The sequence below is a fragment of the Salmo salar genome, chromosome ssa26 (assembly GCF_905237065.1).
Source record: "Salmo salar chromosome ssa26, Ssal_v3.1, whole genome shotgun sequence".
Taxonomy (NCBI): domain Eukaryota; kingdom Metazoa; phylum Chordata; class Actinopteri; order Salmoniformes; family Salmonidae; genus Salmo; species Salmo salar.
Genome location: NC_059467.1, coordinates 19,793,509 through 19,821,066, shown reverse-complemented (window position 1 = coordinate 19,821,066; position 27,558 = coordinate 19,793,509). Strand labels below are relative to the sequence as shown.

At 47.2% G+C, this 27,558-nt stretch overlaps 1 protein-coding gene across 7 annotated transcripts in view; it reads left to right on the top strand.

The window, feature by feature from the left end:
* LOC106587324 (zinc finger homeobox protein 3) overlaps nt 1-27,558 on the top strand; it is a 411,964-nt gene that overhangs the window by 325,178 nt on the left and 59,228 nt on the right. For all 7 annotated transcript variants that reach the window (XM_045709036.1, XM_045709037.1, XM_045709041.1 and 4 more), the window contains one exon: nt 9,871-10,102. In XM_045709036.1, coding sequence (XP_045564992.1) covers nt 9,871-10,102 — 232 coding nt within the window. The remainder of the gene's footprint in view (nt 1-9,870; nt 10,103-27,558) is intronic.

The following is a 27,558-nucleotide window of genomic DNA, read 5'->3' as shown; positions in this document are numbered from 1 at the left end:
GCTCCTCTAGCGTCTCTCCTCGCCACAGTCACTGGAGTGGAAAACAGCATGGGAGGTCAACAACAAGGGAGGTCAACAACAAGGGAGGTCAACAACAAGGGAGGTCAACAACAAGGGAGATCAACAACAAGGGAGGTCAACAACAAGGGAGAACACAAGTTGTCATATAAAAAGTGGTTTAATGCGATCTTACAACCTACGCGAGGAATTTACATTATAAGGGATACAAAGCTTTCCTGTGCGGTTGGGAGCAGAAGGTTGCTGTGCCCTGTGTTAAATTTCCCGAACATTTAATGGGCAGCCATCTCCAACGACCTCCGTGATGACACTGGGGCTAATGGCATGAGCTCGCTGTGGTTATTTTGGGAAGCTCCAATGCCCAGCCAGGCCGGCAGAGGTCTTTCAGCACTAGGCTGCTCTGTTCTGGAAAAGCTTCTGCCAGCGTGACTAAACAGTAGGCTGCCTCCAATTAGACCAGGCTGTGTTGGAGTTTTGTGATGACCACCATATCTCAGCTGTAATTATGCTGTGCTGGGAATGATGAGGGTTTAGGTTATTGATCCTCCATTGATCACCCTGATCAATGAGCACTTTGTTTGTCTTTTTATGGAAAGTGAGGTTATGTTTTTTTCTATGTCTAATGAGCAGCCTGGGCAGAATGACCCTATAAAGCCAGAATGGCTTTTTGTGTTAGCAGGTCCCTGGTGTAGTCGATGATATTATGGGATAGAGGGGTTAGACCTTCACAGAGCACCACTTTTAAACACAAGTGCACACACTCCCGTTGGGCATGGGTTAGAGGCTGCTGGGGGTCTTAGGAAGAACTCATTTCAAATTCATGTCTGGTTGGGAGGGCAGAAGAAGTAAGGCTTCAGGGTATGCTTTTTTCATCAGATAGTGTCTCTACTGAAAGAGAACAGGACTCATTATATGAACATTGAATGAGTATCAGGTGATTAGGAAAATAATTAGATTTTATTGTATGAAGACGCGTACAGGTGGTAACAACCTATAGTGTTTTTAACACTATAACACCCTATTTGAGGGTTGTATGCTTATCTTAGCTATTATTGGGATCTATCTCAAAGTAGTTAGGTAAAGTGCTAAGGAGGAAGTCTTGGACTGTGATGTGTAGAAGAGGTGCAGGGCTGAAGTTCTATCGGCCTCATAGTAGGTGTTGGCATGGACCAGTTGGTGGGTGTACGGAGCTGGTAGAAGAACTCTCAACAGTAGTTTCACTCCACCAACAGGGTTCTTCAACCTCCACACATAACATCACAGTCCAAGCCTTCCTCTTTACACTAGCACCTTATCTAACTGCTCCGCCCCATTCATTCACTTGCATTTTAGGAAGAGGACCACTCGACAGCCTTGTTGCTCCTTGTGTCAGCTCGCTGCTGCTAATGAAAGATGTCCCCTTAAGACTGGGTTAAATATTGACTCTGGCTCAGTCATCATTGGTGTCTTAATTAGCTCGCCAGTGTAGAAAGGTAGCTAGGGTAGGACACTGAAGAGGGGCAGGCTAGGGCAAGGCAGAGCGAGTGAAACACTTCCCCTATAGAGGTTTCAAACCCACACGCCAACTACTTCATAGTGAATTTTATATAAAGAAGAACAGGAAAGTAATGAGAGAAAACACACAGCATTACACTCTCACTGCCTTATTGCATAGCCCGAAGCAGCAACAAATTATGTGGTAATGAAATATTTACACAGCCAAACTGGGAATGCCAGAAGTGAAAGCTAGATAATACAAGCCTGGAGGAGATTGTATTCTGTATCGCTCCTCCCGTTACGTCAGCATCTCTCATCTCAGCCAGCCAGGCTGGGTGGAACAGGAGGAGAGAAACTAATGACACCACCAAGCCCAGAGGCTAAAGTATAGGGTCAGAGTTACAGCCCAGCCCTATGGACACCTCTCCTCCTCTATCTTTTCCCCTCTCCTCCTCTCCTCAGACAAGATACACTGGCTCATCTAGGGGCTTCATCTGGGTCATGGTAGCTAGAGAGGTTGGTAGAGAAAAGGAAGGGCAGCCATCTTGGTGACACTGTGACAGACAGTGTGGTGCTGATGAGAGGTCCAGTTCGACCCCAGGGGTGCAGCACTGGGTCTGGTGACGCATCTGTCATCTGTCCAAGTCACAAAGGGGTCGCAGCGGATCTGAGCGGGGGCGACTAGGATGTTTGTTGTCATAGACTAAAGGCGTTTTGGTAATGTTCTGGCTCTGAATAACATTTTCACTGACTGCATTAATCATCCAAAGTGCCGTTTGTCTGTACCCCTCACCCCCAAGCCCCTACGGCTTCTCTGCTACCGTACCCCCCGCTACCTCCACTCGCTCCCCATCCACCTAACAAGCAGCCTGTGGCCCACACCTCTAGCCGGCCCACAAGGCCATGCTGCAATTGTTTGGCTGGCAAGTGACAAATGGGGTAGTGTGGGTGTCAGGGTCTCTGTCACCTGTGTGGTCGCCAGGCCCGGGCTGCCTCTACCTCTGCCTCCATAACAGGCAAACTTCACACGCTGAAACCAAGTACTCTCATGTACAGCCACAGTAAGTCCGTCATCTGTCTCATTTAGCACCCACACATGTCAGAAACCCAAGACGTCCCTATTCAGCTAGTCAACGCATTGCCATTCAAGAGCACTAGTCCTGTTACAATGTGTTGTAATGCATTCCCCAGATTCCCTGCTGACTTGCATGGAAGTCGCAGATATTTTGAAGGATTTCATTTTATACGTGGCGCTAGGCCTCTTTAGTGTAGAGTTTTAGCAGTGTGTTGGAAGTGCCTCTAAGGTTTGTAAAATAAACATTTGCCTCAAGCAGGGAGGAGAATATCATTGCAGAGACTATATCTAAACCCCTCCCTATCCCCCAGCCCAGTGCAGAGTAGCCAGCTTACCATGCTAACCATGGCTGGGCTTTAAGCCTTGCCTACAGGCCAAGTGCTAGCTGGGAGGCTGAGTGGTCTGGGTACATCCTGCTGTCAGAATCCTACGGGGTGCTGTCAGCAGGGTTTGTTTGGAAAGGGGGGCAGATAATGTAAGGGAGGAGGAGTGTTCTGGGTTGTGGCTGCCAAGTGCAGGTGTGGATTTTCCACAGACCTGCTTGTTCTCTCTCCCTCCCGTGAAAACGTCCATGTGGCCTGACCTGCATGGGGCTCATAGGAGGTGGCTGGTGAGACAATATCTCATCACTGGCTAGAACAGGCATATACCATAACCACCCCAGCCTAGACTACTGTACTAAGCCTCAGCTCTGACCAGCTGGCTCACTTACCAGACTATCCCAGACACACCAACCAGACTATTGTTTTCCCTCATCCTGAAAGCCCTTATTTCTCATTAGGATAGATATGACATGTGTTAGTAAACCCTTGATGCCTCCTGACGTCTTGTCTTTATTCAAAGAGAAGACGAGACAACATCAGTTCCTTTGAAATGCATGTGAACATCTCTACTGCCTGGGTTTGATGGAGTCTGTCTCCTGTTTGGAGCTGTAATGAGAACCAGAGAAACACATTCTTCCCCAGTCAGTCCTGTCCTAATTATTACCATCACCACTGTCCAAAATGGAGGGTTGTTTTGTTGACGAGGCAGTGGGAGGCAGTGGGTTGCTGGGAAGAGCGGCACAAGGGCAGGTCCAGAGTTGCCCTCCTGATGTTCCAGATGTCATTGAGTGGTTGGAACAGCTGTTTGCTTCGTGCCCCCGTGGCACAACACAGCATGTCGCCTCCTGCAGGCAGAGTTATTGTACTGCAGCGTCGGCTCTGCTCTCTGCTCGGCTCGCCCAGGCTAGCATTCATAAAAGCACCAGGAGGCTAAACTGTTAATTAGCTGCTCAGAGAGAAGGGTGACGGCTCGCTATTCATTTGCCATACTTTTTTCCCGTATTATTCCGGTGCTTGACATCATTTCCTGCCCGTCTGAGTCATTTGCAGTGTGTTGCAAAAGTAGGGGCCCGTCTCATTAAGAGGGGGGAAATGTGTTTATCTGGCTGATATTAGAAGTGCACATTATGTATGTATGGCCATGCTTATCCAAATATTGTTAATGAGAGGGACCTGGGATGCCGGCGTGGGGCTCCGGTGGGCATAGGCCCAGGCTCGTTATCACCGTGCTGGGCATTGATCTCTCCCCGCTCAGCCTCCTCCTCCTCTCTTAGAGCAGAGTGACTCACTCATGAATTATATGAACACATTGATTAGCTGATTGAGAGCCATTGTTTCGAGCCTAGGGTCAATATTGAAGAAGGGATTACCCAACTCTTGTTTTCGCCCAGTGTATGTAAGAATGTATTATTCGGCTGCTTGTCACTACACCCCGCCAGCCCTCCTCACTCCCCAGCCACACAAAGAGACATGCTTCCGCAGCATACACAATCAACATGGGCCAAATGACTGGCTGCATTGATTGCCTTCCCTCTGCAATTATGTTCCCATTGTTTACTTTCCAGTGTCATGCTTATTAAAAAGAATTCAACAATTATTGCTTTATTTAATGTTAAAGTTAGGCTGAGTGGCTGCCTGAGGCCGAGACCCAGCCAGCAGCAGTATTGTATTAAGGCACTGTGCTCCCAGCGGCCTGTGTTTACCTATTGCCCAGCCTGTAGAGAGCTACTGTCATCCATCTTTACCTCGCTGCCCTCCCCGATGATAAAGAGGCCTCCTCTCTCTCTTAAACAAATATGCAGCCTATTGTTTATTCATTTGTAGCAGTTGATCATCGCCCCACTGGCTGTAGGGAGAGTCACTAATTGTCTGGTGTGCTTTTAGACAAAGGGGGAGAGCCTAGGGTTGGGCAGAGAGGGATTAGGGAGAGAGAGGGGAAGGGGAGGTGGACAGGAAGCAGTAGGTATGCAGTTTGGGGTGGATACATGCAGTCCCCCCAGCCACAGCACAACGTCTGGGCATGTCGCCGCTCGCAGTGGCTAATTCCAACCAGCCGCTGAACTTGGCACCCGCAGCGGCTTCTGTGGTCATGGCTGCTGTTCCTGCTGCTGCCGGCGGAGTGGGAATCACAGGCAAAGCTGTAAGCACTCAGACTCCAGCCGCTCTCCCTATCTTCTCTCTGCTAAACAGCCTACCTTCCTTCCAGGGGAATCCCAGAGCCCATCTTTACAAGACCCCAGCCTCCTGTACCCCATACAAACCACCAAGTTTCTCACACACACACACACACACACACACACACCACCCTAGGGCTTCCTGTGCCAGTACACGGCACAGTCACTCACACACTGAGATATAAGACAGGAGTGTTGTTTTATTCTACACCCAGCCCAGAGTGGCTTTTTCAGCCCATCTTCTTTGTGTCTTTTCACAGGGAAATACAATGACCTCATTGGATGTAATTGCTGCCATGACATCAGTGTGTGTGAATAACATAGGTGCTACTTGACCTTATTCATCAACATGCCTTGTGCCTGGAACCAGCTCATAATTTTGCTCCTCGGTCAATGGAGAAACCATGACTACTGGCACTATGATATCACCGGATATGGTATCCTCATTGATATGGTAAAGAGTATGGATCAGGTTTAAATGGCAGCACACTGTGGACTGTAGGTTCTGTGTCCTCTCCCTGTCTCTGTCCCATGTTCTCCTCCTGTCACCAGCGCTCACACACACACAAACAAACTCAGTGCTGTCCGGAAAGCGTCCAGCTTTACCTTTAAGTGCTGAGAATCACTGGGATAATTACAAAGCAATACACAGCCAGACACTCACTGGCTCGTTCACACAGGGAATTTGGCAGCTCTCGCTGAATTGATAGCCATTTAGCCCGTGGATGGTCATCTGTTTTAATGCATTAATTTTGTATTAACAGCACTGCCAAATGTAATGGTGGAAATTGGGGTATGATCATAATGGAGAGTGTGTGCGTGCCTGTCTCTCTGTGTGTGTGTGTGTGTGTGTGTGTGTGTGCGTGCGCGTGCGCGCCTTAGTTTGCACGTGTGTGTTTATGTGTGTGTATGTATTATACTGCTCCATTGGGGGCCATTCTGCGGAATTACCGGCTTGTGTTGGCACTCTAGCTGCCTTCCACCCTTCCAGTAATACCCACGTCCATGTCACGTTGGCTCTCCTCTTCTCCTCTCCCAGCTACTGTTTTGGTTAAAGGTGTATTTTTACATCCCATTGAAGTGGATGGAAATGCAGATGTATGCAGCACTCTGGGTGGGTGTTGTAACTGATCTGTCCCTATATTGCCCACTGAGAGGCCAGGGTGCAGTGTTAAGTTGCCAGAGAGATGATGTGGTGGCTCCCACACCGCCCCTGTCCCTCTCTACCTGTACGAGCACAGAGCCCTGCTTCAACCCCCGCAGAGAGAGGAGGTAGAGTACAGAGGCCTGGCTACAGAACAGCACACACATTCTGCCTCCCTCGGCCCATCCTTCTTCAGCACTCCGGGCTCCCACTCTCTTATCCATGCTCGGCGAAAACTCCTGTCTCCTGTACGGCTGTCGTAAATTCCCGGCCAATTAAATGGAACTGAAGAGAAATTGAAGCCATGCGGCCTGTTGAGGAGGGGCCAACAGCCATCCTCTAGCCTCCACCCAGCTCTGTAGCTCAGCTCCTCTCAGGGCCTCAGTGGGGTGCTTGGTGCTCAGGGGCCCCGGTGCAGGGCAGCCTCCTCTCCTTTGGAGCGGCCAGGCCAGCTCCTCCCAGCTCTCTCTCCCAACATGACTTTTTAATTAAACCGCTGAATTCCTGCACTCCAGTTGGAGGTGATTTATCAGCGAGGGGCTTCATTGCAGGATCATAGGAAACAGACACAGGCCCTGTCTAATGCATTACTGTGTTTCACATCCAACGTTTGTGTATACGTGTGTGTGTGTGCTCCTAGATAGCATCACTAGACTCTCTCACTTCTATAATGTTGATGGAATCCCGTGTGTTTGTGAGCGTGCGCATGCATGGGGGTGTATCAGAGAGCCCCTGTTCCCATGGGTAGTGTTTAATCCCGTTTCTCATATAGAGCTCCCAGCCTACAACTGGTCAGATGGACCGGTCCGGGGAGGGGGGTGCACTGCTGTGTTGGCCCTGTACTGACCAGGCCCCATATCTCTAACAACAGTCCTCCACCACCTCCACTCTCTGTTTGGTACGGCCAGCTGCTGAGTAAGTGTGGTTGTTAACACACTTACAGGTGTCTGTGGTCTGTAAGAGGTGGTGATACAGAGGGGATGAGGTCTGGTTTGGACTGAGTCAGTTTTGAGGTGATATATGGCCTGTTCTAGGCCAGGCAGTCTCAGGTTCAGTCCAGCATAAATCCTGTCCTTTTTATGGGAAGCTGTAAAACTCCCAGGATTTTTTTTCTACCTCCTCAAACTAACTTTGAAGTTTAGGTCAGGTGTCGTCTGTTGTGTTTGTGTGAACTCACTGTCTCCTTGTAGATTTCTGCAGCCTTGAGTCATAATGCAGTTCCTCTCGCTCCATTTTTTTTGTTAGACATCTGCTATGACTAAAAACAGTGTGCCGTTTCTCAGCTCAGCAATCACACAATGGATTTGGTGTTATCTACGAGTAAATCTGTCTATCAGATTTCTCTGAACCTGAGCTCTGATGCAATATGTGTGGATGGAAGAGAAGGGGGGAGAGGAGGAGAAAGGAGGGATATAGCTCACACGAGCAGAATATCCAGCAGCACCTATTCAATGACAACATGGAGGGCTTCAAACGAGGCGAGGAGGGAGAGCACAGAGAGAGAGACAGACCCTTTTAGAATCACCTAATATCTCTATTACACAGAGCTGTGGGGCTTGCAAAAAATAAAAACTCCCTTCCTTTTCCTGGAAGCAGTGTCCTAATGTACGTTTAGGTGTAGAAGTGAGAAATATAAAACCAGGGAGAATGGAATACAATTGCCCAGAAAAGCCCATAGCGATATTACAATATTACCAGAAAATTAAACATTAGAAGAAAAGGACGGGAGCATTTCTGGGAACATAATATTGTTATGATTTTTTTCTCAGCCCAGGCTGTCAACACCTGATTCAGATGTAATGTGGTTAAAAAATGTAATGTTTCCATTGCTTTAGCATTTCCCAGCCATCTAAACATGTTGCCTCACTGCAGGGCAAGCCAGTTCAGGCTCCTCTTAATTAATCAATTTGTTTTTCCCAACCTTTGTCTGAGTGTGGGGGTGGCCTGTACGGGAGATTAAGAGAGTCGTGGTGGGAGGCAGATACAGGATAACAGCCATTTTTTCCCTCTCTCAGCATGAAGCCACACATTCAAAATGAAAACCTGTTTCAAATAAAACGATACGGAAAACGTAGCAATCTTTCTTATAATCTGCTTGTGCTTGCATTGTGAATTAAAGTCATTTTTTTATCATAGCATTTTCAGTTTTCACATGATATGACAAATTGCAGTAGCAATTAATAATTACCTATCAAATCCATCCAATAGTATCTCCTCCTCTAAGCTCCAAAAGCCTTATTTTCATTGCCTATACATGCAATTCTCAAAAGCTGTCAACGCCATGCATGGAAAACCCAGCCATTGTTCCAATTTTTACATGTATTTATTTTCCTGGCAGTTTTTAATGGAGCATTAATGATGTTTATTTGGATTCATTATCTGATCTAGTCCCCATCTGGCAGTGAAGTGGTTGTTGTTTTCAGTCCTTTCACCCACTCAGCCACTGAATCTCACAAGAGACTAGGCCATGAAGATTCTTGTAAGTCGCTCTGGATAAGAGCGTCTGCTAAATGACGTAAATGTAAGATTAGAATAGAAAAAAAACCATATTGTGATGATTGACATTGATTGCAGCCCCAGAAATCCACAGCTAGACTCCAGAGTGGGCTGTATGAACAGAACATGACAGGCATGAGAAGCAGTGAGAACAGTGGCCATACTGAGTCTGGCCCTTCCATTATAAACATGGAATGATCAGGACCCTGCTTTATAGGATAATTATCAGTACCTCTACCAATCCCCTAGCCAGGGCCATATTGTGTTGGCATTGTGCCATTGATTGGGCCTTGTAGGGGGTAATTAGTGTGTGGGTCCATGGTGTAGTGTGGTGTTGGGAGAGATGGTGTCACTGTGGGGTGTGGGGCACGTTGTGTGTCATTATAGGGTGTATGTCGGGTGTGGGGTACAGTGGAGTTGGAGTGTCAGTGTGGGGCACTTAGAGGAAATGATGGGGTTGATGGGTCAATACTGTGGAGTCTCTGTCCTCTGAAGGTCACAACCCTGTTGAGGAATGTTCTAGCTTGTTTCAGAATGTGCCCCCCCCCCCTCTCTCCGCGTTCCCTCTCTCTCCCTGGCACTTGCTGTGATAGGGAGGATTTCACTGGCCCTGATCAATATTTAGCATCCCATGCATGAAACAGGCAGATGTTTGGAGTTTCCTTCTCAGAGACGGGAGGCTTCACTTGAGTGAAAGGGATCAATGCTCAGGGCTGTGGTCCTGTGGTCCTCTGAGGGGTGCATGATGTGTACCTCTCGCCCGCGCCTGGGCCCCTGAGACCAGCCCGGCTCCCACCCCTCTCTTCTCCTGTCCTGTTAGTCCACAGACAGATACAGCCAGACACAGAGAGAGATACAGGGCTCAGTCCAAACAGAACAGTGTGGAAGAGGGCTGGGTGTTAAACAACAGGGCCGTGATTGGTAATTGATTTGTTCATTTGCGAACTGTGTGAGTGAAAGTGAGTCAGTGGTGGCTGGCTAGCTGTCTGCCGTCAGTTAAAAGCCCTTTCTCTCCCTCTCCTCTCTCTTTATTTCTCTCTCTCTCTCCTCTCTCTCCTCACTCTCTCTTCTCTCCCTCTCCTCTCTCTTTCTCTCTCTCTCTCTCCTCTCTCTCTCTCTTCTCTCTCTCTTCTCTCTCTTCTCTCTCTCTCTCTCCTCCCACAGCACCTGCAGCATCAGGAGAACGCGGTGGAGGGAGATGCCTGCTACTACCACTGTGTGCTGTGTAACTACTCCACCAAGGCCAAGCTCAACCTGGTCCAGCATGTGCGCTCCATGAAGCACCAGCGCAGCGAGAGCCTGAGGAAGCTCCAGCGCCTGCAGAAGGGCCTGCCTGAGGATGAGGAGGAGCTCAGCGCCATCTTCACCATCCGCAAGTGTCCGTCTGCTGATACAGGTAAGATACAGAGGACTTACACTCCACTATATTTTACAATGGGAGGACTTACTCTCCACTATATTTTACAATGGGAGGACTTACTCTCCACTATATTTTACAATGGGAGGACTTACTCTCCACTATATTTTACAATGGGAGGACTTACTCTCCACTATATTTTACAATGGGAGGACTTACTCTCCACTATATTTTACAATGGGAGGACTTACTCTCCACTATATTTTACAATGGGAGGACTTACTCTCCACTATATTTTACAATGGGAGGACTTACTCTCCACTATATTTTACAATTGGAGGACTTACTCTCCACTATATTTTACAATGGGAGGACTTACTCTCCACTATATTTTACAATGGGATACAGACACACTCACCAGCTACTGGCTGTGCTTGTAGCTGCTTCATAATACTTCACACAGGGACTAAAGAGGGCTTTATTTTATGTCCTCTGCGGTATAGATATGAGCATCAGTGCTTATGTTAATTATCAAAGATAATTTGATTACTTTCATGGAACCAGCCACCTTTAGACAGTGACTGTGCTGCCGTTGTTATTTTTCGCTGCAAGGGAAATGTAATGAAACACATACTGATAAACTGATTTTAAAAAGTAACAGTGGTTGAAATGTGAGTGTCTATGCCGTATCGTATTCAAACAAGACAAACAGCTCCCAATGCCACTGAGTCTGTGCTGTGATATTGATATAAGCAGGTAAAATGATGATAAAATGGTGCACAATTTATTTTCTTTGGCACCTCAGATTCAAAATACAGAGTGCTCTAGATTGTTTTACTTTTGCTCGCACAAAGAGCATATCTACCAGGAAAGCCACCTGCCCTCTGTAACTCCTCCCACACAGGTAGAAGGCAGGAAGTAGCTACTGTGCCTCCATTCTGTCAGGCACAAACCCTACACTCTAAGTTTATTTATATATTTTAATAATAGGCTCAGTTCAGAATAGTGCATGTATTCAGAATGTATATTCACATCTTTTTTCCTAGTCAAACCTAAATTTACTGTAACTAATTATTTATGAATGCAGCCTTTTTTCCTATATATGCACAATTCAGTTGGATGCTTTCTGAGAAATAATAATAATAATTCTGAGACCAGGCCTGGCCGTGCCTGCAGTTAATCGAGGCTACAGGGCCTTGCTGTTCAGCCAATAAAGACACATTCAGAGATGCCATCAGGCCAGAGGTAGGAGGAGCAAAGCAGCAATAACAGATACACCCACAGCAGCAGCAGTAAAAGGCACAAACAAAAGCCAGGATTGGTCGTTTGTTAGGGGCCGATGAGCTGCGGTCAATTAACACTGTGTCTTAGCACAGATTTGGTTTTCTTATCATTTTAACTTCTGCACCCTGACAAAGGGCCTCCATTGTTTATCCCCCCGCAGAGTGCTGTCACTGCCCTCCCTCACACTCACTCTGTGTGTTGTTATGTAAAAAAAGTCCAGGCCTCTGAAAACGCTTTGTTCCAAGGAGGCAGGGATAATGAAGCCAGCGGCCGGGAAATTGCGCAAAAGGCAGTCACAGATCTGAGGCAAATCATTAGAGAACACATTTAGACGAGCAATTAAGGACAATTAAGCTTTCTGCTCACTGCACTCCAAATATGTTAATGACTACAGTACAGTGGACAAGTGAACATGTAAAAGCAAGAGGAAGCCCACTTAGGTTAAAAGGGTGGGGGTTTGGGGATTTTGTGTTAGAGGAAGGAGGGGGGCTGTGGTGTGGTTCACAAACAAGAGGTTCTGTTTATTTATATATCTTCTTTCCTAACCTTTGATGTGCGTTAATGGATAACCCCGTTTGTAAGAAACTGAGTGAGGCTAGCTGTAGGTTAGGTAATGGGCTCCTGCACGGGGGTGGTGTGGGCAGAGCAATACACACACACACACACACACAAACACACACACACACACACAAACACACACACTGTACACATACGCTGGGGGTGCTCTCTCCAGCCCCCCTTCGGAGATACATCAAACTACAGTCTTCCAGGCCACATTATCCCACAGTCAACACAAGACAAACACTACAAGATGGTGGATAAAAAAAGTTCTACTGTGTGATAATTGTTTAGGCCACTAGTGGGGTTTAGTTCAAGGTGTGTACTTTGAAGATGACTTGATTGCCTTGCTGTCAGGTCCTTCAGTAGATTAATTTAATCACCTCATCTTTTCCCGAAAGTAATTCAGCTACTTTTGACCTGAGAGGTTAAGAAATAGAACGGGAGGGTTGTTAGGAATTAGATCATTAGGTTTGGCTGATTGTAACACACTGATGAAAGGCAAGGGGGTTCATTGTAAACGTATCACAAGGTCAAAGGGTGGAATTGCTCATATGTACCGGGCGTTGTTTTATCAAGACATCCAGAGATCATTATGATCCAGTAAATTAACCGTAAGCATAGAGATCTCCTAATGTCTCTCCCAGTCCCTATCCTGTGTTAGTGACTCTGTTAGGGCTATGCACCATGCTAAGGGCCGTCGTTATCATGCTCCTGAACAGTCTGGCATTCTGGGACTTTAGAAAGCCAGAGGATCCTTTAATAGCCTGTGACTTGATGTTTACCAAACGGAACTCTGCGAGGCTCAGCGCTGAAGGCCTGATTGATTGTGCTATAGAGTCAGGCTCTGCTCGCTTCCACCTTACAGGCCAGCGGACATTCTCTGCCAGGAAAAGACTGGGCGCAGACCAAGAGCGTCAGGAACGGCTGCCACATCCCCTTTAAGAGCCAGGGCAAAGTTTTCCCTCTCTCCTTCACCCTTTATTTTTTCCTTTATATATATAGTTTTTAAAGGTCCGTTAAATGAAATGAAGTGTGTAATAAAGAATGTCAGCCTTTTCTTGCTCTCCTACCCCCCCCCTGCCCCCAAAAAGCATCTTGATCGAATTACGCTGGTAATGAACATACCTTTTCATCAGCGAGAATGAACTGTTGTGAATTCCTAGACTCCACCCCTCCTTCTGCCAAACTACCGCTTCACCTCCTAATGCCTTGTCCCAGCACCAGTGAATGACCCAGTCCTCCCCCCACCCCCCACCCCCTTTAGAGCTGAACCATTCCCTCCTGGTGTAATGACCCAGTCCTCCCCCCACCCCCTTTAGAGCTGAACCATTCCCCTCCTGGTGTAATGACCCAGTCCTCCCCCCACCCCCTTTAGAGCTGAACCATTCCCTCCTGGTGTAATGACCCAGTCCTCCCCCACCCCCTTTAGAGCTGAACCATTCCCTCCTGGTGTAATGTTTACCAGTCCTCCCCCCACCCCCCTTTAGAGCTGAACCATTCCCTCCTGGTGTAATGACCCAGTCCTCCCCCACCCCCTTTAGAGCTGAACCATTCCCTCCTGGTGTAATGACCCAGTCCTCCCCCCACCCCCTTTAGAGCTGAACCATTCCCTCCTGGTGTAATGACCCAGTCCTCCCCCCACCCCCTTTAGAGCTGAACCATTCCCTCCTGGTGTAATGACCCAGTCCTCCCCCCACCCCCTTTAGAGCTGAACCATTCCCTCCTGGTGTAATATTTAATTTCCTCCCCGCTAGCTCTTCGGAGGCGCAGGACCCTTTCTTGTGGTCGAGGCACAGTTGCTAAAGTGGTGGAAGGTTCCCCTGCTTGTTAAAACAAAGCTGGCCCTGGATTTCTGGGTCAGCTAGGCAGTAATTCCCCTGACTGCTGCTGGGCTTGGAGCGCTGCTCTGTTGGTGTTAGGTGCTGGGCTACTAGTCTCCACAGGAGCTAGCTAGGAACTAGGCTTCCCCCAATCAGCAGCCTCCTTGCAGCAGCCCCAGGAGCCCTGACCACTGTATCAAAGACCAGAGTGACGTCATGAAGGAGAAAGGACAGATGACAACACAAGAAGGCTTCTCTCTGTAAACAGATGCAGGCAGCACAGAGACTAGAACAGTGTTTGCAAGGTGTGTAATCACACATGCACTCACACAGGAAGCCTTGCTGGGTGAAAGGTCTGTGTTTTTAGGAAGCTGTGGGGTACGGGCGGCTGGGCAGGTGGAATCCGAAGGCCAGAGGTTTTTGGTGCCATGTCTCCCCTCTGTAGAGCGTCCAGAGAGAGTGCTGCTAAGGCGGCAGAGATGAATTTCCTGTCCAATTAGACCAACGCTGGGATAAAAGGCAGCCATTGTTTTAATTCCTGCCCCCGCTCTGAAAATGTGCTGCTTAAGCATGTTCCTCTGTGGCTCGGCCTCCATTTGTCTTCTTTAACCCTTTCTCTGGCTGGCCGGGGGGGAACAAAGGAGGCCTCAGAGGGACCCCAGCCACACCCACACCCCAGCCACACAGCTGCCCTGTCTCTGTCCCTGGGTGGAGAGGCCACAGAGCACAGCCCGCTGCTGCCCTGTACTAACACACTGCACACAGCCCAGACACCGACACCTCACTGGATACACTGGCAGAGAGAGGGAGGGGAGAAGAGACGAGAGGAGAAACTCTGGTTCCAGGTATGTGTGTGTGGGTTTGTGTGTGTGTGTATGGTGACTGATAGCTAGTGTGACACTCGGGCATTGGATGACACTATTTCTTATGAGTGATGTTCACCAGGGCATATAACTCACTGACACATTGGGGTTTCTCATTTCATAACAGTTAATGGACTAAAGTTATTTTTTGAGCACTGAACAGAATGAGATCATGCTTTTTAAAAAGGGCAAAGTTAAATGGTTATTGCATGGTGGGTGCCCTTCTGCCAGTGACTAGGGTCCTAGTGGAGGTGTGGTGGAGGGGAGCAGGCCACAGATATGGAGGGAAGCAGTGTGAGTCTGCGGTGTGTGCCTGCACTTGTGTGTGTGTGTGTGTGTGTGTGTGTGTGTGTGTGTGTGTGCGGAGGAGGCTGAGAAGGAGAACAAACAGGGCTGACGGTGTGGATTAGCCCCTGCTGTAAATCTGCCTCAGCCACAGATGGCAGGCCCTTGATCACTGGTCTGTGACGGGTTGGCTCTCATCGCAGAAGGAAATCCCTGTCTGTGAGGTGGCTGGGAGGGAGGCTGGGGCCGGGGCCCGTCAGAGCAGCCTCCACTCATTGTCTCCAGTCTCTCAGGACACAGGGGCCTGCCTGGCCAGTCAGGGGTTTAGCAGCAGTCAGAGGGGGGGTATAGAGGGGTGACGGGTGGGCTGGATAGTGACACTGCAGTAGCCATGGTAAACACCCCACCAGCAGAGGTTGCTACTCAGGTCTCTAACCAGGAAGCGCAGTAACAAGAGCCTGGCCGGCACATCCCAGTGGGTGTGGCCTAGCAAGTGGGTAGAGGAGCATGCAGGCTGTTTGCATGGGCAAATGGAAATGAGGCCAAAGGATGCGTGGAATTACTGCATACTGGCGGAATCCAATTTGAAACCCGCTGCTTGTTTCACTAAAAGGGGTGCGCTTCCAGGGTCACACACTTAATAGCAAGCCCTGTCCTGACAACAGAGGCATCCCTCTTATCCCCACGCGCCTCTCTCCCTTTCCGTCTCATACATAATTCTATGGTCCCAAAAAAGCTGGCAAAGAGCTTCATGCCTAAAACAATTTGCTAATAAGGCAAATGCAGTATCCTTACTCATCTTCTGGGGCCCCCAGCTCTCTGGCAGCCCTTACGGAGGCTCTTGGACAGCTGACAGGACATGTCAACAGTGGGGGGGAAATGGTAGGCTTTCAAACCATCCTCACCTAAACTGGGCTGGAATATCTCATGCTCATGCAGTATAGAAGCCAGGTCCTCTCCCTTCCTCTCACCCCCTGCCTGTCTATAGCCCCTGAGAGCTGCACATTAGCTGGGCTTTGAGCTTTACCTTCTCCAGCTCCCACAGTGTTCCTGAAGGAGCGGGTCCTGTGGCGGGGCTGTGAGAGCAGAAGCCAGGGGAAGCAGGGGTGAGCCTGGCCACGCTCCGATGGCGTTGCGGGGGCGGCCTGCAGCACAGCTCCCTCCCACAGACGGGAGGAGCACAGGAGACGGACAGCAGCCATCCCTGGAATGTCCTCCTTTTTTCATGCTTGTTAAAATGCTACGTAAACCTTCACAGGAACAGGATATTGTAGCCCCTAACCACCAGCCACTTCTTCCACGCCATATTATGTCCAATCTGAAATTGACTTTGCTGTATGCTGTTTTAATAAAGGCTGTTATTACAGTGATGCAGAGTGGAGATGAGGTCTGGGTGAGGAGGGTTAGTAGGGTGAGGAGGGGCCCCTGTAGGGCCCGGGGCCCAGTGCCCAGTCTGGCTCCTGTCAGACGGCTGGCCTCTAATCCAGGACCCAGGGGCACAGGGAGCAGAGGAAATTGTTTGCTGTCCGCAGAACGTGGCAGGAATTTCATAAATACATTACCTTTCTTTTTTTTTTAAACAACAAAAAAACTAGCCTTTTATTATTAAAAAAGCTGAAATAATGACTTTATAGACTTTCCAGTTGTGCACGTTACGCAGTCACACTCATATGGCCCTGCTGTCCAAACTCACACAAGTAACTATTTTCTTTCCCCCTGGTTTATAGATGGCCTCTGTATAAATTCCACTGCTGGCTCATCCTGCAACAGCAAATTGACCAGAAAGCCACGATCCTATTTTGGGATAGACTATGAATCAAAACGTCCTGTGTCCATATTCATTCTTCCTGCATTTCATGACTGTACCCCAGAGCACTAAGCACTGGTCTGGATGGCACTGACCACTGGCTGCACTGCCTCAGCCTCTCTCTGCCTGGCAGGTGAACAGACTGGCCCACTGTCTATCTGTCAGTCAACCCAATAGATGGCCTATGGAGTAGAGCACCAGGCTTTAGGGGGAAGAGAGAAACAGAGAGGGATAGTGAGAGGAGGCCAAGTGAAGGGTGAACTCAGAAACTACAAAGATATTTTATTCCAAAACAAAATCTACTCAGTCTACTTTTCAGCTTGAACTTTTAACATAAAAACCTTTTTGCATAATGAGCTTTTTACATAGATACACTAGGCCTTATTGAGTTTGTTTACTGTGTGTGCTGTGCTCTGTGTGTGCTGTGCTCTGTGTGTGCTGTGCTCTGTGTGTGCTGTGCTCTGTGTGTGCTGTGCTCGGTGTGTGCTTTTCAGCATCAGGGATGGCACATGGGTGTAAACCTGAGCTGGATTTTATGTTGCACACACTCATAAATAAGTTCACACATAGGTGTCCACACAGAGTTAGCGGGTGTGTGGGTGAGAGAGGCCCTCACTCCCTGTCATCGAGCCCGTTTTCAGGCCTTTATTTCAGCCGCCGACAAGGTGCGTCGCCGTCAGCCGAGAGGAGACAGGCAGCGCATTATAATATTGGTTTCCCTCGCTCCCGTCATTACCAGACGCTCTTCTTGAAAGCTGATCCAAAAGATAGACAGTCCATCAGGAGACAGTCTTCTCATTTGTACTTACTAACCGTGTTAATGAGTTCTATTTCCAGGCCCTGAGGCTTTGCTGCTGCATATCTGAGCAGAGATGGGGAGCAGCGATTCAGGGTGCTGGGTTGCACACTCCGGAGGGGTATGTGGGGTCGGGGGGGTTATGCAGTAGCCCTGCTTGCCCACCTGTCACTCAGCGAGAGACTGACCACAGACTCTCTTGTGGTCCTGTCAGTCTGGCTTGAGGGCACAGAGGGCTGCAGGCTCTGTGGTTGCAGAAAGAGGAACTGAGAATAGATGCGCTGACGTACAGAGAATGGCTCTGATGGGTTTGATTAAACCAGCAGCAGCAACAGTGTCAGACAGGAAGCATAAGAGGAGGAGAGGAAAAGCCGTAAGTGCTTTGAGAGAGAAGTGAGTTCATTTTACAATTTCTTTGAAAATACCTTGTGTACTGTATGAGTTTTTAGTGACTAGGTTATTATGAGTTTAGTCAAGGTGAGTGTTTATAGGATTCTACTGCAGCGTCTTTTCAGATGTGCAACATGGCTGGCTGGTGTTCCACTAGTGCAGACAGCGGCTTGGCACCCATCTTGGTTTATTTAGTGGAAATGCTGTATTGTAAGTGTATCACAGTCAGTTCCCCAGTGTGACTCATTTCACTGGCTCTGTAATCACACTACACCAATAACGCCAAGTGTTCCATATAAATCCCATCCAATCAAAGCTCTGTTTTAGGCCATCCTGGACAGCACACACAGGCACATCCATAAATCCATCACAGCCTAACATTTGATCGCTCTACGATACGTCTGTAATGTGGCTACCTCTCTTGCCGATCACTAGCACTTGTAACTTTTCATTTGACATAAGCAGATAAGTTTTCTTTGTAGCTTACTTGGACTTCCCCCAAGGCACACATTTTGATCTCACGCCCAGTAGGCCCTTGTTCGGATACATTTGCTATTGATTGCACTGTTTGTTTATGTCAGGTATTCTGGGAACAAGAGCCAATAAATTCTTAAATGCCGTTAGATCGCTTTATTTGTTGCTATATTTTGGTGTTGCGAGACCAAACAGTTCACTCACTGTCAGAATCAAGGCAGCTCAATTTGACCATAGGCAACATGAGAGAGTGGAGAAGTGGAGAAGTTTGGCAACTTTAGAATGGAGGCAAGGAAAGCTTTATTTAGTCTTTTTTAATAAGGCCTGTTTGTCCCCCCAGAGAGCACTGGCAGATCAAAGGCCATGATCTTTGCTCTGGATGAGTTCAGTCTCAGCTCAGCAGCCCTGACTCTCCCAGCCTGACAGCAGAACAAAACCAGGGAGTAAAGAATGCCCTCTCCAGCAGCCAACCTGCCCTCACACTCTGAAGGCTCCATTACAATAAAGGCAGATGAAACAAACACTGGCTGAAAGCAAGAGATGATTCATTATCTGTCCCGTGATAGATGTGAATGACTGGCGGAGAGAACCACTGTGGTGTCTGATTGTGTGTGTGTTTCTTACACACCATTCTCTCTCTCTCTCTCTCTCTCTCTCTCTCTCTCTCTCTCTCTCTCTCTCTCTCACACACAGACACACACTTTCATACACACACATACAGCATTGTGTGTGTGCGTTGGCGTCAGAGCCTTGTGCTGTCTGTCCCTCCACCTCATCAATTAAAAGCAGCCAGGCAGATGGCAGTGATGAGAGAGGAGCAGGAATAATTCAATAGTGAACCCTGCTAACCTTTACCTGTGGGCCTGCACTCCTGCCATTGATTCAGCCTGCATCTGATTATTCTCTAGGGAAGGAGGGTATGGTTGAGTGAGGAGAAAAATACATGGGGAAATGTGAGCGAGAGAGAGAGAGAGAGAGAGAGAGAGAGAGAGAGAGAGACAGAGAATCCAGGTTTGTTATGGTGGTGACATCAGTACACTCTATCAGTGGCCCGTAGGGGGGAGCAGGTGTTTGGCTCGGGATGTCTCCTGTTACCCCCGGCAACCATCATCACCTTTCCCCCCCCACAGGGATAGGCTGGGTATCAACAGTACAGAGACAGGGATTCTCACACTGTCCCCCCGGCCTCAAAGGACCACTCTGGCCTCCCCTATACACCACCCACACTGGGCAGGCTATTGATCACAGCACACCTTCAGCTCCTGGCCCAGTGTCTGCATACTGCAGGGGAATCTCCCTCCCTGCTTCAAACAAAGTGTTAACATTGGCCCTAATAGAGGATGAATGTTTAGATGCAGAGTGTTGAGGGGTAGTGTGGTGGTGCTCTGTGGCTGCTGATTGGACAGCCGTTTCCGTGTGAAGGTCTGTTTTGTTAAAGAAGGGCTGAAGTCTGGATTTGGAAGTCAGTCGTGCCCATGGCCTGGGCTGGGTGGAAGTCTGGCTGACTCTATTTAACCAGATGTGAGGCCCTTTTTCTGCACAGTGACGATCCAAGACAAGATGGTATTTGTTTTTGACAAACTGGGACATTCCTGCTGTTTGACTGGGCTAGATTTATGGCGTCCCTCCTGATCCGGTGGAAGGCATAGCCCTCACACTGTCTCTTTGTCTGGTTGGGCCCGCTGCCTTGTCACTGCTATTTTATTAGCTGCTACTAGACAGATTCCCCCACAAGCCTGTTTAGATGGGCCAGAGGAGTCTGCCCTGGCCCACTGATGGATGGTATTTAAAGTGCAAAAACTCCCAGAAAAATGACTATTGCGTATTATTTTAGTGCAGTGTTTGGGCGCAGGCCCCTCAGTCAGGGCGGGGCGGTGGAGAGGAGATTCACCAGTCATTAGAGCAGAAGCACTGCATCAAAGACATAGCTCCCATCTGAGGGATTATATCTGCTTCTTAAACGTGTTGTATTGTGTGTCTTGGCCATCCTCTCGACCTGGTGTCTGTTTACATTACAGTATGCAGGGCACAGCCACTGAGACAAAGGCCTGCCTCTCAAGCACTACTCAGAATGAATACGGCCAAGAAGACAAGTGTGTTTCTCTCTGTTGTGTCACTCATGGGTTTCAGATTAAAGCTCTGCATTTCCTCGTGAAATAGTGCCTCATTTATACTCATGATTAGAAATAAACTACTCAGATAAAATCATGGGCAGATCTGTTTTCTGAATTTCCTATTGTCTTTGTTTCACACATTGCCTATAAAATGGTTACTGCATATGCAATCATTGCCTGTTGATTTCCAATCCCTGCAGCAGTTTATACGGGCGTTTTCCTTTTTTATTGTTCTGGGATTTTTGGCATGGTTCTTTGTTGAGCCCTCAGAGTTCTGTAAAGCATATTCTTTCATTTAAAAATGAATTTGGAAGACACAAAGACGGGAGAGTGAGAGGAAAATATGTTGGAAGACAGCAGAAAAACCACCCTGACCAATTTGAAGCATTAAGATGAATAATCCACTGTTAAGAAACCACGCAAAGGTCAATTTTCACGCTACCTGCTCAGTAAGCGTACAGGAGAGCCCGGCGTATCGAGTCAATTCAGCCGCGCTGCACAGTCAAGAGGAAAGGACACGCAATTCAGGCCCACTTTAGAGTTGTGCCGCTATGTTAGACCAAGTGCTGCTATAAAAAGATTTTCGCCTCGTTCACTCAGGCTGATGGTCTCATGCACTTGTTTTTGAAGTTTTAATGCTCTCCCTGCCGTGATACATGTAGACTTGGATGGCCAGTTTAGAAATAGTTTATTAACTTGGCCCCAAAAAAGACAATATTTGACTTTATATAAGTCCTTGGTCTGAGATTCAGAATGCACAACAACAGCCTTATTCAGAGTCATAAGGTACAGGATAAACCCACAGCATCCAGAGAGAGTCTGGGCCTTTAGCCAGTGTACCCACAGCCTGTGTCAATGCAGGTGAGAGCAACCTCTGTCTATTCAGGAGCAGGTTAGACAGTGCTGTAACACGCTGATGATGATCTAGAAGCAGAGAGAGAGAGAGAGAGAGAGAGAGAGAGAGAGTCAGTGTGCAGCAGGAAGCATAGCCCAGTGCACCAGACAGGCTAAAGGCCTCTCCTCTCCCCAGGCCCCACAGCCCTCTGTAGGGGATGGAGCTGGTGCTGCTCCCCTGTGTGACTCCTATTAGAAATGGAGAGGGATTACACTGAAGCGTCTATGGTCTGTGGTCATCTGAATTTTAAAACGGGGACTAATGGTGTCTGAGAAGGGTGGCCTGGCATTCAGGGAGTAGTATTAACATCCAGGTCCTTGTCATTCTTCCCTGTTCCCTTAATGAACCACGGATAGGGAACTGTGTTGGAAATAACAGGCAAGTCAATGGCTATTAAACCTGTTAGGGCTAGGGGGCAGTATTTGCAAGGCCGGATAAAAAAACGTAACCGATTTTAATCTGGTTACTACTCCTGCCCAGTAACTAGAATATGCATATAATTGTTTGATTTGGATAGAAAACACCCTAAAGTTTCTAAAACTGTTTGAATGGTGTCTGTGAGTATAACAGAACTCATATGGCAGTCAAAACCCTGAGACAAATCCTGACAGGAAACTGAAATCTGATGTGTGGATATCACTTCAAACATTTGCCATTGAAACACACAGGGGCTTGTGATTCATTTAGCACTTCCTATGGCTTCCACTAGATGTCCCCAGTCTTTAAAAGGGGTTTGAGTCTCCTACTATCAAAATTGACTGAAAGAGAGGATGTTTACCTTGGTCACAGGGGATGGGCCATTACCATTGTGACGTCGGCGCCCATGGGTACTCTCCCTTTTCGAAACGTTTTGAAAGACAATGCAACCGTCCCAATGGAATATTATTGAAGCCCTGGTTGAAAAAGCCCCTAAAGATTTATGTTATACAACGTTTGACATGTTTGAACAAACTTAAATATATATTTTTTGCTCATTCCTGACGACAAGTCAGACACACACAGTACATTTTCACTAGCCTTCGGAGCGCGCTAACACTATTGGGACATAAATTATTAACTTTTTTGAACAAAACTACATTTGTTATGGACCTGGGATTCCTAGAAGTGCCTTCTGATAAAGATAATCAAAGGTAAGGGATTATTTACAATAGTATTTTTGATGGTTGATCGTTCCAAGATGGCTCCAACATGTATAGCCTAGACTTTTTTTCTGGGCATACCACGTCGTTTATTGCAAAGTGTGATTTCCCAGTAAAGTTATTTTTAAATCTGGCAAAGAGATGGCATTCAAGACATGTTATTCTATAAGTCTTTGAATGACAATATTACATTTTAACAATGTTTTCGAATAGTAATTTTGTAAATTGTAGCGCTGATCATCGGAAGCATTTGAGGGAAAATATTTTCTGAACGTCATGCGCCGATGTAAAATGCTATTTTTATATATAAATATGAACTTTATCGAACAAAAAATGCATGTGTTGTGTAACATGATGTCCTAGGAGTGTCATCTGATGAAGGTTGTCAAAGGTTAGTGCTGCATTTAGCTGTGTTTTGGGTATTTGTGATGCATGCTAGTTGCTTTGAAAATGGCTGTGTGATTATTTCTGGCTGGGTACTCTGCTGACATAATCTAATGTTTTGCTTTTGCTGTAAAGCCTTTTTGAAATCGGACAACGTGGTTCGATTCAGGAGAGGTGTATCTATAAAACGGTGTAAAATAGTCATATGTTTGAGAAATTGAAGTTATAGCATTTATGAGGTTTTGCATTTAGCGCGACTCGATTCCACTGGCTGTTGATTAGGGTGGGACGCAAGCGTCCCACTGGCCCAGACAGGTTTTAAACAGCCAGCACACACAGTTAAAATAGCTAGACTAGAGAAACCCTGCTGTAAAGAGATGGAAGAGGCTAACGCCAAGCAAGAGCAGCCCTTTTGTTTGGAGATAATATGTACACATCTGCTACAGTTTGGGAGCTAGATAATGTGTTTAGTTCCTGTTGGGCTGTGTGAAATATTATTTCAGAGGACCTAGTGAGAAAAAAGTTATAATTATGGGGTGTGTTTTGGAAATGAGTGTCTCTCTCATGTATATGCTGAATATCTCAGGCACGTGGAAAGGTTGAGACGGGGCACATATTTGGGGGCGAGAAGCAGAATGGCGTTACAGCGGCGGTGTCTGAATGGACGGTGCAGGTCACTGTCAATCAGCCAGACGGAGCGCTAATCTGCCGTTTGTTTGGTTTCTTCTGGCCCTGTGTCAACGGGGCCCAATATGGCAGGGCGAATTAGGAAAAATGGCCCGTGTTTTTGTCATGTAAAACGGGGCGAGAAAATCTAATTGGGTGGGGGAGAGAGAACGATGTCTCCTTTGTTTAAGGGCCTTCCGCAGTCACTTTCCAGGCCCCATTGTGAGTGGCCCACAATAGCATTAATGTGTGCTCTTGGCCTGGGCTCTTCCTTTCTGTGCAGTCAGCTCCTGTCCGTTCCACTCTGTCTCCACGCTTCACCTCCACGCTTCAACAGCGCTGAGGACGGGGCACAGAGAGACCCCTCCACCACTACTACTCTTTTCCCAATCCCATATACCCCCACCCCCACCACAGCCCTTACCCTGCCTGCCCCGTTTTCTTATTCCAGCCCATTAAAAAAAAATGTTTGAGAAAAGGCAAATTCCTTCCCTTCTTTGTCTGCCCTCCGTTTCCTACCTCCGGAAAAGTATCTTTACATTTCCTGGTGCATGTTATCTGATTTCAAGAATTCAGTCATTCAATGAGACATTTTTGGAATTGATTGCTCAGTAAGTTAAGAGTCAGTACTTGCCATGAGGGGTGACCAAATTCACAATGAAAGATTTGTGTCTTCATCAAAAAGAAGAAAATACTTTAAATTCCTAACATCATGAGAATACTGGACAGTGACTCATTTGATTGAGAGGTTGCTTGTAATACATTACTACTTAGAAGTTGTTACTTCAGCTTACCTGCCAATACAATATATTAGTGAACATAGTTAATTGGAATGTTTCTCTATTGTAGTGTAGAGGACAGAAACATTTGTAGTTGTTGTATCTAATCGACCCAAACTGTTGGGTGACATTGTACCTGATTGTCAACAGGCAGGTTTGGAGTGCACCCCTGCACTTACTGTGATTTCTCTCAAGTGTGATGGGGGTTAGTCTTCTTTCATCTAAAGATAGGAACCGTCTTTAAATGAGCACTTGAGCCTCACTACAAAGAAGTGCACTTAACGCTTATGTGAGCCCCAATACAAATCCCCTGTAATTGGTGACTGTCTACCTTTTTCATTTCGTTGCATTATCATATTCTAAAGCACTAGACAAATCTAATAGCAAAAAATAATAATAATGATCAAATATGTGTTAATATAATATTTCTTTATACAAAAGCATAGTGCATAGAGCTGGGGGCAGGCAGACATGTGAGCTTGGGGAGTGGCTCCACCCCCAACCCTGTCCATGTGCAAATTGAATAACGACTAACCTCGTCATATTTAGTGCACTATTAATGGCCCTGTGCCTTGTGAAGGTGTAATCATGCGTGATAAAAACCGGGCTGAAGTTACTAAGCTACGAGCTATCTTGTGTGCATTAAAGTGTCCTTTTTTTGTTGCAAAGGTCATTCATAACTTGGTCGCGCCGTTGATGTACAGTGAGAGATATTGATTGATTAATGCATAAAGTGCTCGGAATCCATTTGGCTCTGTGAAAGGGAATGGGAGAGAAGACTTGCTCTCTCTCTCTCTCTCTCTCTCTCTCTCTCTCTCTCTCTCTCTCTCTCTCTCTCTCTCTCTCTCTCTCTCTCTCTCCCTCCCTCCTCCCCCCCTCTCTCTCTCTCTCTCGCTCTCTCACTCACTCTCTATATTTTCACCTCTCCCCCCATTGTTCGAAGGGCATCATTTTTCGTCGGCTAAGTTTAAGGGACAAAAGCCCCCGATTCTGCCAAGTAATGCATTCAAAGGAACATTGATTCTCATCAGTGTCAGTTGAATTACTCTCAAAGGCTTGACAAGGAGTTGCTCTTATATTAGCCTGTCTCTTCTCCTGCCCCCAAAAGAATGTGTAGCTGCAAGGAGAGTTCGCTAGCAGTCTACCCCATCTCTAAGAACACAAGAAGATAATGTTTTATCTCCAAGTACAGAAAAGTTTTATTCTCTTTTTACTCTGAACTTTTCTGCAATGTTAGCTCATTTAGTTAGATGGTGGATAGCCTGGCACAGTCATATTCTCTCTCTCTGACGATCCTCATTGTGGTCATTGAGCCTTCCATTCATATGCAGTGTACCAATCATTGGTCATGTGAGGTTAATATTGGTGATGTCACAGGGTGTATTTTGCTGGGTTTAACCTACCACGCTGTGTCTCCATTGTCCGTGCCTAGATTGATTCTTGGAGGACATGGATATGCTCCCCTCCGAACTCTGTGTGCCTCCTAAGGAGGTTTTGAAGAGCCTTTGAGGGCAGGGTCAGAGGGTCAGTACCTTAGCGCTCCGTGACAAGGAAGAGGAGCCCTTTGTCCCCGAGGCCCCCGGCGGGGGAGCCCTGTGAAAGGGGCCTGAGAGACGGCCGTTCCCCTAAAAACATGGGGCCGCATTAGGGATTCAAAACAAGAGTGTGCCATCCTCTGCACCTTTCATCTCCACCGGGGTCTGCTCCATTAGGATCTTTTATCTTTGTGCTGATGGCTGCTGCTGATAATGGGGCTGCCGAGAAAAGCCCCAAAAAGTAACACACAGCCCTCCTCCTCCTATAAGTGGAATAGCACATCCATCCATCCTGTGTGTACAGATTAGTCCATGCTGAATAAGCCATATGGTTATGAGAATGTGTTGGGGTGTATTTTTTATTTTTTTAATGAGAAAATACTACACAGCATTGTGAATGTTATTTGCTGTGGCGTGCTGTGTTGCTAATGGTTTGTGGCCTGACCGCAGTGGCAGCCATCGCTGCAGCGAGAGCACTGGTGTCAGCTGCCTTAACACTCTACAGCCACCCCCCGTAACCCCAACCCCTCCCGCTGAACAACTGTGACGCCCCCCTCCCTTCTCCATATTGCTGACAACGGATGGTGTTTGAATGATGATTCATTTTTCAACAACCAATAAGATATGCAGTGTGTGTATACGTTTGAGCTATTTAGCATCTGGTTTTGTATTCAGGGATGTTGTCTAGGTCTGTCTGGCAATGCAAAAAAGCTATATATGACCGGCCATCGCCTCGTAGGTGGAGGTATGGAGAGATATTTGAATTAGTCTGCTAATGCTTCTGTAGAATTGCATTAATGCCCTTCTGTGGTATCACACGCATCTTGAAAAAAGTTGCTTTTGGGGAAGAAAACACAATCGCATAAATGGTATAGTTATTCATGCAGGGCAATGTTTTTCAAATGTTATAGTAATTATGAGAAATACTCTTGCTTTCCCCTACATAGCCACGGTGAAGCAAATTTCATTTCCAAGGCAAAGCGAGGAAGGAACACACTGAATAATCATTGTGTTTAATGCTCTAGTCATAATCCCAGGTTTTATGATGGTTTTCTAATGATTTTCTAATGATGTTAAATATTAGTAGAGAGAAAAGCTATCATTTGAACGCAGCAGTCGTTTTGTCAACGCTCTATCAGGACACCCGATTGCAACTACAATGAATATTGGGCTGGGAATGAGATTTAAGGGCCATCCCTTTTGGTGTTTTATTTTGCCGACTCCCTGTCCGCCATAAATCCTCATCGCCGAGTTCTTGAAGCTAGCGCCGTCACCCACGCTCCCCAGGTGGGAATACGATTCGGCGCAGGGGCCATTTCATTCAGGGCCACTGTCCGTCCACCGCAGTCATTCGTAAAAAAACGCTGGAGCAGTCCCTGTGGAGAAAACAGTCCAGTGGACTCCTGGGAAATAAAAAAGCAGAGGAAGAGAGAGAAGGAGGAGAAAATGGAGGGAAAAATGTCAGGGAGAGAAGGGGGGAGATGCTTCGAATGGCTATCAAACGAAATACAGAAAGCTCAGTCCCTGATGAGTGACAATGTAGAGCAAAATATGTATTGGAGACAAAGGCTTTGTCTCCTTCCTGGGCCTCTTCAATGAATTACACTGCTCCCCCCCATAGCTTTTTAATTAAATGGCTGCAGCTCCATCTCTCTATCCGTAGCTCCCCATTACAGAGGCTAGATAAGGGATTGCTATCTGTA